This window comes from Alosa alosa, chromosome 5 (genome assembly GCF_017589495.1).
Source record: "Alosa alosa isolate M-15738 ecotype Scorff River chromosome 5, AALO_Geno_1.1, whole genome shotgun sequence".
Lineage (NCBI taxonomy): Eukaryota > Metazoa > Chordata > Actinopteri > Clupeiformes > Clupeidae > Alosa > Alosa alosa.
This window is the reverse complement of record NC_063193.1, coordinates 11,695,083-11,706,926: the sequence shown is the minus strand read 5'-3', so window position 1 is coordinate 11,706,926 and position 11,844 is coordinate 11,695,083. Positions and strand designations below refer to the sequence as shown.

Genomic DNA, 11,844 nt, shown 5'->3' with positions numbered 1-11,844 from the left:
TAGGTAGCACTGATAGCCCCATTACAACACCTGTCATCTAGATTTCCACTGTTACCTAATGACTCAGCCAAACCTGCCACAACACACAACCTGCCGATGGCCCCCCTCAACCCATTGGAGCAGGGAGTGGGCCTGGTCATTCAGAGTAGCGAGTGGGCCCCTAACCTCTCTTTCAGACAGCAGTGACCTACACCCCTCAGCACACACTACTGAGTCAGACAACAGCTACAGGGCACTCAAGCACAAGACCCTGTCCTTCCCCAGGTCTAGGCATAGGTGACTGTGCGGCAGCAACAACCTTGGGTGAACAACTCTGCTCTCAAAACTTTGGGATAACATATCTGCCCTTGAAACACCAGTATAAAGCGATTGGCTGCTGACGTGCTGGGTTTGTTTCCTGCAATAGGAACTGCAATGTCATCGTGGCTTTACCTTTAGACTACTTCACTAAGTGACCCAAGGTGCTTTTGGTTCCAATCCAGAGTACCTTCACGACAGTTGACATCTTGGTCAGTAAGATGCTCTGCCAGTTTGGTGCACCCAAGTGTCCAGAGGCAGAACTTCTGCCAGTGGCTGAGCCTCAAAGACAAAGCCACTGCATCAACAGACTAGTGGAGGAGTTTTACTGTACCTCTGTCCTAAGCCAGAAGAAATAGTGGGGCCCTGATTGGACTCCTTTGGACAGCTGTGGGCACAGCTGCATGAGGGGCACAAACTGACCAGGCAGTCGATACATGCAACAGCAGACTTCTGCCAGAAGCAGGTGTTGGACATGCGTTGCAGGAGAGAAGATTCCACTGCGGGAGTGAAGGTGTTGAGTTTATTGGCCCAAGCTGAAAGAGTGATTCCTATAAGATTGTTTAGCCAGTGGGTTGGGCAGTGCTTAGTGGTTATAAAGCTGTCTGGTTAGCCCCTCAATGGCCCTTGCCCTGCAGTGAAACAGGATTGAGAGGCTGAGGGCACCAGTTGTCAGACTGAGGACACACATGAGCTTCCATCCTAATATTTATGTACTTCAGGCTGAAGTTAGTGAGGGCACGTTTAAACCACCAAAACAGCCTATCTTACAATGCAGTAGCCTACAAATATATTTTCATTTCTAAAACTGATAGTTCCGATCCTTGATTGTGATTGGCTGAATCACGTTTGATGCCGTTGTAAAATCCAGCACAAACATACACCTTGACCGCATTCCGTTCTATATTACTGCGCTACCATAACTTGATACAAAAGTTAAAGTAGCTGCGTCTCGACGTTGCTTGGCAACCATTCAGATAGAGGAAATATATTTCTTGGCGGAAGAATGACTAGCTATGAAAAAATCGTTACATTTTTCGTTGCTTTGCCTTTACTTTATGAAACTTTGCCAGGTATTTATAGCAACAGTTTTAGAAAAGCAATAAGCCACTTGAGTTCGTATGGTTACACCAGAGACTTTCTAATAAGGAGACACAGCACTCCAAAATCCTCCATAGAAATGCATGGACTTAGTTTGTAACGCCAATATGGCAGTTGTCTACGCATATCACACCCCTTCCGCGGCAAAATGTCGACATGTGAATACATTGAGCCAATCTTGTGCTGTGTTGTGAATACATTGAGCCAATAATGTGGTGTGTTGTGAAGACATCGTGCCAATCATGTGTTGTGATCTCGCTGCTGGAGCAAGATTGGTGTCGTGAAGCCTTGCACACGCACATTTCTGCCGAGATGGATGCCCGATAAGTGCCCAAAAAGCGTTGTCATATGGCCGCCGAGTGGAGGGACTTGCCTAGAAGGACTTTGGTTACACTGATTCTACAACAGCTAAGGGGGGTTTTAGGCACTCCGCTAGCGCGCCGTGCTTAACAAGCTGTTGTAAAATCTGTGTAACCTACGGCCTCTCGAGGTTTATTGCTTAAATAATATTGCATTTTTGCAATAACATGCACTGACAACGAAGGGTTTTTTTCATATAACAAATATTGCATTTCTTGCATGAACTGCACATTAGGGGTTTGCACGGACGTCACGTTCTGGCCGGTAAACATGGTAACCCAGCACGCGCGGCCATATTGGCGATACTCAGTGAATGAAGTACAATGGAGTATTATGCAATTTGGATATCTTACGTGATTGTAGCCATGTCTAAACAACAGAAAAGCTCATCAAAATGTGTCTGCAAAGGCATGCAAGATGCAAAGGCATAGGGCAGGACTTGGACCACAAGAAAAGGCGCGATATTTCGAGAAATTACGGATTATTGGCAGCGCAGATCCATATGAGTTGGGTGAGGGAGACGAAGTACCAAGTTTAACCACAAGCGCCCCCCTTACTCTGATAACTTCTGGCATTATTCTCCTTTCTCCCTGGTTTTTTAATAACTTTTGGAAGTCGATACCTACACCAGATGTTTTTCTCAGTCTGACCTATTGGTACAACCTAAAACACGGCAATAATTAACCATTTTCCTTGGCGATGTTAGGGATTTACTTCAGTGCCTAATGCTTTCTAATGAGGCGAGTATCTCCAATATGGCGACATCCAGATCTGATGACACGCCGTGCAAACCCCTAATAATTCCTCTAGTTTTGACTATATAAGTAGTGCGCTTAGCCTGGATGCCAGCCGAACTTAGCCCCGCCCACGCTATTTTTGTATGAGTATGTGTACGACCACAGTTTTCATTCAAATAAAGTTTTACTATGTTTTACCGTGATTGGACCCAGCCAAAAACGTCATCATTCACGTCACTTCACGTGGGAATAATAACGACTTCATGCCACATCGGATATTGAGAAATTCCGACCTCCGACAGAGGAAAAATGACTTGTCGGCAAAGTCGGGTTCTATTTTTTGCTCGGAGACCTGTGCGGAAGTCTTGTGCCCCAATTACTCGACTTGACGTCACTATCATATTCTCCAACCATTGCGGCCACAACACAAGAGAGGAATCTCACTGTCATTAGCCTACAAATAGGCAAGGTAATGAATCACTAAATTAACACTAGATAGAAACACTCGCCCGAGACATTTTGCTCAACCATAGTAAGCAGTTCTATTAACATAGGCCTATGCGTTTATTTGCTTGCCAAGCTGATCTCATGAACACACTTTTTTCGGAGGTCAGGATTTTTTAAAGTTTTACTGGCAGCATAAGGCAGAGGCTATAATATAACTATATAACTATAAGAGATGGGAATCTGGGGGAAGATTTTTGCTACCTGAGTTGCCCAGTTGGGTGCTTGTCGTCACTTTTGTCGTCACGTTGTAGTTCATTTGTAGTCCATGTGGACTTTCATGTCAAACAATTTTAATGTGAACTTGGGAATTTGCCGTTTTTGTCACTTGAAAGCTGCATAGGCCTATCCTTCTTTCACAAGCGTCTTACACCATATGAACTTCGCATAACATACTATAACATACTTCGCTTTGGACAAAGGCGTCTGCTAAATCCATAACCATAACCATAACCATATGAAAAACAGTTGTTTATTTAAGTGTTTAGTGAGCATATGTTTTAACATTTGTTGTGACATCCATGTTTTTCACATATTCCCACGGCAAAGCACATGAACACTTGCAGTGGAAAAAACAACGCAATCGCGGGGCCGACTGCTGATATTCCCAGGTTGCATGAACGGACTAGCCTGGTTGCCATTCCGAACTTAGTCCCGCCCACAACGTTTGAGGTCGGGAAGTTCGGTCTGGCATTGATCCATAGTGGCGCGAGTATGCTCGCCCAAAAGCTGGCGGGCCAATGAAATTGTCAGGGCGGGCTTTATACGATGATGGACAGATGCTCAACAGTAACGTAATCAACCACGTCACCAAAGAGCGCTTGGGTTGAATTCGTTTGCAACAACGATGGCTGCCGCTGGAGAATTGAGATGTGTAGATTCTGCTATCACGTCTGTTCTAGAAGATATCGACAGCGAATTTTAAAAGAGGAACAGAGTAACGGGATCAAGGCATTTGTTGATAAGAAGTATGTTTTTGCCGAAGCAACTGAAATGGCCATCACGGCGATGCAACTCGGCGTGCACGGCGAGGTGGAAATAGCCAGCGGTCGTTGCCAGATCCTTTTTTGAAGCCCGGGATCCTGGCTGCTGAACAACAAGTGGAGGGACATGCTAGGCTCCGATGTTTTTCAAGCCAACGTAATGGGTATCGCCGCGGACCTAAGTTCATCTAACTTACAAATGGTAAGAGAATCTAACTGTCTGACTTAGTAAATAACTTCCAATGTCGTGATATGAATCCCATGTTGTAAACATAGTAGGTATCGTTGTACGTTCGCTAACTCCGACTTGGTACAATCATAACGTTAGCTGTTAAAACATTCTAATGTAGGTTACTGTTTTATTTCTATCAGTGGTCAGGCTGCAAAAGGGCAGACGCCATTTCGCGACAGCTTCGCCAAGTTGGGGGACCTTAGATCCTTAGTTAAAGCTGCTAAGTATGTACAAAACAGACTTCCTGCATGTTCAGTCTTCGATGTTTTCTACACAGTGTAATTCACCACTCTAATTGAAATCAGTTGCATTACAGGAACCTGTCCACTTCTAAACACTAACCACTCTCCCCCAAAACTGGGAACTGGTTGCCCATTCAGATGCAAATCGTCCATTCATTTGGATGTTGCTTTATGTACTCAAGCACCATACCCATGTTGGTAGTCACTGTACCCCTTATAAGTGATGTATTCTTTTTAGATGTTTTTAGTCATTAAAAAGTACTAAATTATACTACTCATAATTTCTTATTTTTACTGTTACTTATTGGTTGCTTTTTGTACTGCTATATATTCCAGGTACACCTGTGCTGGCATTGACCGCTTCTGCTGATCGGGAATCCAGAGCCAGGGTTATGAAACAGCTTCAGATGGACAATCCAATCATTTTGGCTCTGAGCCCAAACAGAACAAACATCAGACTGGGTCAAAGTACCTGGCCATACACTGGAGTGCCTACACTGGATTGTGAGGGATGTTAGTACAAAGCTTGACCCAGCAGTTAAGACGGTACTTTATAATGGAGTCACTAGTTGTCTGCGGAAAGCTTTGTACTGCCATATTAAGGAACACGCCACATCTGTTGATCTAGGACATCTGTGCTGCACTCACTGCCATTCTGTTTGTTCTTGTGAACCTGAAGGTTGTGGGGAGCTAATCCCCAAATATGAACACTTTCAAGGGGAGGTTTCATCACACCACAAACACAGAATAGTCACACCTGAAGGCACACTTTTGATCAGGGAACTGTTACAAACTTACAGGAGTAGTTTACTTCAGGACCATACAAACATACCACTTTACACAGTCGACACAGCCTGCACTGGTTTTGGAGATGAACTCATTGATCGGTTTTAGAACAGTGCACACAGATATTTGACCTGGACTTCATTATCCATAATTTCCCTACATACAAACTGGAACATGCAAAAGAGATACTATGAATTATGCATGAGGTTTTTGATGACATCGAACAGAGTCAAACTAATTTGTTTGATGACCGTGTTCAGGTTGACATGGATTACACTGTATCTTATCATCCTCATCATCAAAGTAACCAATCATCACCAAGTAACTTGGAATCAGGCTTGTCAATGTTGAAGATCTCAGACTAGCTTCAAATTCAGGCTCAAATTTGTAGCTTCAGGGTCTTGTGCAAATGCCTTTTTTTTTACCTCTGTTACATTAATATTTTTGAATAAAATTAAAATGGTTTATACTTCTCTACTGGTTGGTGATGTTTCTGCATTTAAAAGACAAACAATAAGACATGTCAATAAAGATTTTTAATATCTACACATAATGGGTAATGTCTGAAGATATACGCTGAACTTTGAACATACAACCAATAAGAAAACACACAAAAATGGTTTCAAGAATGTGGATACTACTAAACTATTATATGAACAATTATTTACATTGACATTTATGAAAACAATATTTACAGTTCACATTTACTTTATTTATTTACTTTAATTATTTAAATAGGCACATTTTGCCAGTCCATTATTTTGGACTTCATCCACATCTCCTGGTAATTCAGCTTTGCCAATAAGTTTCTCTTGAAATTCAGGAATGCATGATACTGCCTGCCTGGGTGATTTTTGTTGGGAAAGTTGTGTCTCTCTGAAAACGTTTACCAGTGTTAAAACGTCCTCCTGTTCTCGGGCCACATGATGAATGCCAGTCGGCCTTGTCAGCTCCAGCTCTGTGTCCGTTTTGTCCATTAGCTCTTTGACGATGACAATGGACCTACTGATTCTGGCTGCTGACATTTCTGACATGTTTGGTCCCAATCCTCTCATAAATGATTTGAGAAAATTGTTTAGGTGTTCCAGGTGGAGGTCAAGTGGATGGAAAATGGGTGACAACCTGAAATATAAGTGAACACATCAGTGTGAAGAATTACAGTATAGCCTAATAAGTATAACGTGCATTGACAATACATTGGAAAATACAGACTGTTAAATATGGTGACACCAGATGCAATTGCTGAGCAGGTCAGAGAAACACTGCCCACCCCCCACAGAGGTGCAGAGCACAGAAGTGGGGGTTGGATAACATGCTAGTCCATTACAAAATGACGTTTCTACATATTGACAAAGTGACAGAGGCCAACTTACACATCCGGTACAAGTTTATCCTGGTAACATTTGCTCACACTACACTGAAATTCGGGCTGGCTTCCAGAATACTAGGCATGTCAAAATATGACTAGATGATTTAATCATAGATAGATTTCACGGAAATGAGGAGTGTGGGAATGCACAGTGTTTATCACATTGGACAATAATCACGACTCACTATTAACTCATGTGAAACGTGGCAATCGAGGTTATTCTCAAAGTCATATCATAAGAAGTAGAAATGTATTAACAAGCTTACCTCTGTAATGCTTCTTCGCGTTTTTGTACCGGTTGGAGTTGACGGATTGGGGCAGAACTTCTTCAGAGTCCGGGGCGTCTTGGAAGGAGTAGGCTACCGGTCTCTTTTCTCTGATGCCTCAGATGAACGCGGTTCTTCAGGCTGGTCTCCTTCGTCGTCTGTCCATTTATTAAACACGGGCATGTCGCGTTCCAACCGTGTTATAAAGTTCTGACAGGACCGACAAATGCGATGCGATTTGTTTGCGGTGTTGTGGAGTTGTAATCCTAAACGGATAACTTGATCGTATATGCATTCACCTTTACTGTTTCTCTCAAAAATGAGGTTCGTGTGTTGAAGAACTCCGTGTATCCTTACATTATTTTTACAACACCTGCGAAAATCGCTCAGACTCATCTTGTAGGTCTATCCAATTGAGTGCAGAGGCATTTTTTCCCTGGTTCGTTTGAAACACGCCCCATAATCACAGCTCAATGGAGCAGTATCAGACTCAAATTCTGACTAGAATTGAGTATGACTACGTCAGGCTATGAACGGACCATTTCACTTCTCCAATTTAATGACGGTCACGTGGCCGTGTCTTTCCGATTGCGCACTTGTCATATATTCAATTTCCAGGAAGAGGGCGAGTCTACAACTGCCTCCTCTCCAAGTTGATTTGTTTACCTCTGATATATCCACGACTGGTGGTAGTAACCTAGCCTACCTACAACTTTCAAAAAAATGAGTGGGATTAAGAGCTTGTCAGTGACATACGACGCAATCAACGAAACGAATACTTTCAGTTATGGTGACTATATTTCTGGACGTGTTACTCTTGAGGTTGATAAGGAAATTAAGGTCAATTCTTTTTTAATTAAAGCAAAAGGTAAAGCAAGTGTCTTGTGGACTCAACAATGTGGACAGACTACTATTGTTTACCACGACAAAGAAACCCTCTTCAAGTCGGAACATTTCTTCATACATGAGAAGAAACATAAAGGTAAAATAGGCCTGCTGAATGCTCTGATCTCAGTTTTCATTTATCAAAAATGTTAGTCTACAAAACACTTTCCCATTTAGAAAGTGATCACAAGCCTAATTATTTTCTCTCCAGAAAACGATGGATTTTCACTTCTGCAAGACCAATCAGAGATGTGTAAGTTTACAAAAAACAGCAGCAGCAACACCACCAGAAAACTATATAATGCAGAAAAGGATTATTTACTACCCTATGTTTATTCCATGTTGTTGTTTATTCAGATTCTGACGTTGTTTGTCCAGGATGCCATGTGTACCCATTCTCTTTTCAAATACCTCAGCAGTAAGTCTGCAAAAAGTATATTATTTTTAGAATATAAATAGGCCTACAAGTGTTGAAATACTAAATAGACATAACGGTCCTTTTAATGTGTGTGCACAGGGACATGCCATCATCCTTCAAAGGTGGAGCTGGAAAAGTGGTTTACTTCTTAGAGGCAAAATTGACCAGGTCTATGCGGATGTCAACCAAAGACAAAACTAAGTTCACTTTTTTGTCCAAGACAGATGTGCATGTTCCAGATATGAAAGTAAATATTTCAGAACTTCTTCTCTCTCCGTTACTTATCTATTCTGCACTAAAAGGTACACTTGATGACACCTTTGACATTAATTTGTCTTTTCTTCACAGGAGTCTCAGTTTGGGACCGCAGGCAAGAAGTTAAGGTTTCTTAACTCTGGAAATGTCTCTGTTAATGTAAACATTGACGGCATGAAATATTACCCAGGTAGGTAATGTAGGGTGCTCTAGATTTGGATTATTGTTTTTTTCACCATTAGAATGTATAACACTCTTGTTATGGGACAATTTGACTAAATTTACTGAATCACTTTCAAGCACAGAGACAACATGTCTAAAACCCATATTTTAGCTGTAGCCCCCTGAGTCCACCAAAGCAACCAGACACCATGAGTAACTTCACCCCAGAGACCACAGTTCCTGGAGTAAACTGGTGTAGTGGGCGACAATGATGTAGTTTTATGCAGTATTCAGTCCCGCTGTAGCATCTTCTAAATTTAACCAGGATTTTTACTATACATCAGACAGTAATGTTTTTTTAACACTATGTCTATTACACTCAGTTAAACTTACATATTAAGCGCACACAGTTTCAATATGACAGGCACAGTAATGCCATTCATTTGAAAAGTAGCTCACTTCATTATGAATTAGACCTAAGGCTTATATCGCAAGCAAGTGTTGTTATTGCAGTCATAAGCATGTATTTATGTAACCAATGATTATTAATAATGACTGTATTAGTCATTGCATGTATAGTATAGTAATTTTACCCCACTTATAATGAATGCACAGTTTTGTTTCCATACTGTTTAGTTCTATAGTCTATAAATCCCCCCCTTATTTTCTGTAAATCCACTTTTTATATGAATCACAAATGCATTTGTGCTCATCAAAATAGTTGGGGCTTAGATAAATAGACTCTATTTTCTGTAATTGTTTATTCATAATATGTTATAATTACTGACATAATAAAATAAACATAATTTCATAGTAATTACAAGAACACATACACTGCATCATTTAATAAGGTTGATGTAGATTTTGGATGTTGCAATATCTGCAGCATTCCTAAGAGAAAATGGCACGATGATTGTACACTTTTATCATCTACAGGAACTGAATTGAAGATTATGTCAGAAATTCAGAACAACTCTTCTTGTGCCATTACACCTAAATATTGCCTGTACCAGAAACAAAGCTTCTTTGCAATGAAATCTAGACAGGTTCACACTAAAGATATCCTCAAAGAGAAAGGAGAGCCAATTGAACCATCAACAAATCTAACCGTTAGCAAATCACTAAGTATCCCGTCAGATGCCATCCCCTCCATTCTCTCCAACTGCAAGGTACTCAATGTGGAATACAGACTCAAGGTAGGCCTACTGTATGTCATTGTCAAATAATTATAGGTCATTTTATTTATTTATTATGCACTGCAGTGTCATTATGAATGAATCGAAATGAGGAATTCTTATAACCTACCCACATGTATTGAATTTGAACGCAAACACAACGGGTCTTTTAAAATTATTTTTGTTGCCGTATCGTGGCTACCGTTGACAAAACAAATAGCTAGTTCACCACACAAATAGAACTTGAAGTTGCAGGTGTTGCATGGCAACATATTACTTGCTCACTTTCGCTTTAAATGAAGTTCTATTGCGATGAGCGAACTAACTACTTGCAGAGCACAAAACTCGTTGCCATTGATAGTGATCATTACACAACCCCAAATCAATAATCCTTACAGAAACAATAGGGCTTTGCACTTCCATTGCTCAGGCCCTATGACTTGACATGGGTAAGTGTTTAATTGTTAACTGGATTGGACTATAATTCCATATGTTCCTAGACATATTATGCTGTTCGGATGCACTGTTGTAAGAGTAGCTGCAGTCTCATCAGTAAATGGGATGTTCTGTTTAAATGTTTTTGACCCACCGATTATCAATTCCAACCTCTTGTCAACTTCTCAGGTCTATCTTGATATCAAGTACTCCAGAAATCCGGAGATCAAGTTTCCATTGGTCATCGCTGCTGCCCCACAGAACACAGATGGAGCAGCAACATCAGAGGCCTTGGAAAGAACAGAGCCACCTCCTCCATATAATGCTTACAGTCTATACCCAACCCTACCCAACCCATCAGGGAGTTCTTGGGCATAATTGGCTTGTGATGGTTTCATCATTTCATTGCAAATAGAATGTTGGAAAATAGATTTTTCCCCCTTTTTGTTTTTAAATTATGCAGCCCCATTTATTTTTTTCTTCTGTGATTTACATGATATGCTTTTCTTATACCAGTGAAGATATTAATTGTAGTATGTGTCATATTGTCATTGTAAAATATATTGTGACATTTTTGTATTTTCCACCAGCTAGAATAACTACTACTTGTACAAACAGTGGTATATGAGTAGCAGAATTTGGCCAATTAAACATTCTAACGGAGTTATAGGGTTAACTAGACTGCATTTCCGGCGGGAACTGCGAAAGTGTGCTTGCCCTGGTCCAGACAGTGACATACGCTATGCTGAACCTGGCTTGATCCAATCATTCTAACAGTGCCTTTCAGTGTTGGAGCAGTGGCAATACCTCAAAAGCTCTATTCAACTATTGCCTTGCGGGTTGAATGCGATTCGTTGGATTTTACCTTTGGCCTGCCTTCGAATTTAGCTTCTATGACTGAGATTAAATCAATAAAATAAAATGGCAGCAGTGATTGGCTGCAAAAAATAAATAATGTCACGCGTCTTGCGCCTCTCAAACTGGGCTATCAGGTAAGAAAAATTTGAAATTATGAAATAATGACTAAGGCATTAAAATGCTGCTTGTTTGTCAGGATACTTTTCACTGATTTATTTAAAAAAATATGAGCTATGAGTGTGAATGTTATATATTCCATCCCCTAATTCTGTTTTACTGGTTTATTTGACAAATAATCTATATAGATTTGCTCTATAAAGACCTTATGTCTGTTTGGGATTATTTTGAGAGCCTATTGATGCATCTCAGAATAAAGGAATGTCCACAACATTAGTGATGTTTTTGTGTGTGCGCATGTCTCTAATAGCCACAATAGGAGTAATTTTAGCAACACCGCATTTTTTGTGTGGCCCATAACGACCCAGTGGATCATGAAAATGTGCCAAAATTCACATTCCTTGCTTGTTGTTGGTACATTAATCCCATTCAGATTGCCACTTATCTGAGATGTAAGAGTTCAGTATAGGTTTAAGGTCTGGGGCAGGGATTTGAGATTCTGTGACTTCTTCATTGAGGGCTTGCTTAGCAGCACTGTCCGCTTTCTCATTTCCCCTCAGACCAACATGGCCTGGGACCCAGCAAAAACTACACTCAAGTTCTGGTTCTTTAGACGCTCTAGTTGATCAAGCTCAGCTTTGGTTGTACTTTTTACGTGACAT

The 11,844-nt window shown here is 40.8% G+C and overlaps 1 protein-coding gene across 1 annotated transcript; it reads left to right on the top strand.

The window, feature by feature from the left end:
* Positions 1–7,432: 7,432 nt before the first annotated feature.
* Positions 7,433–10,957, top strand: LOC125294569 (arrestin domain-containing protein 3-like). Its single transcript, XM_048243423.1, has 7 exons — positions 7,433–7,859; positions 7,974–8,015; positions 8,120–8,180; positions 8,280–8,427; positions 8,529–8,625; positions 9,534–9,793; positions 10,397–10,957. The coding sequence occupies exons 1-7, from the start codon at positions 7,601–7,603 to the stop codon at positions 10,583–10,585; spliced, it is 1,056 nt and encodes a 351-aa protein (XP_048099380.1). The 5' UTR covers positions 7,433–7,600; the 3' UTR covers positions 10,586–10,957.
* The last annotated feature ends 887 nt before the right edge of the window (positions 10,958–11,844 follow it).

Bases quoted from the DNA above. Each gene is read 5' to 3' on its own strand.
- LOC125294569 (XM_048243423.1), top strand. From the start codon at position 7,601: ATGAGTGGGATTAAGAGCTTGTCAGTGACATACGACGCAATCAACGAA. The intron at 8,181-8,279 runs GTAAGTCTGCAA...GTGTGTGCACAG, and splicing joins TCTTTTCAAATACCTCAGCA to GGACATGCCATCATCCTTCA. The intron at 9,794-10,396 runs GTAGGCCTACTG...TCAACTTCTCAG, and splicing joins ATGTGGAATACAGACTCAAG to GTCTATCTTGATATCAAGTA.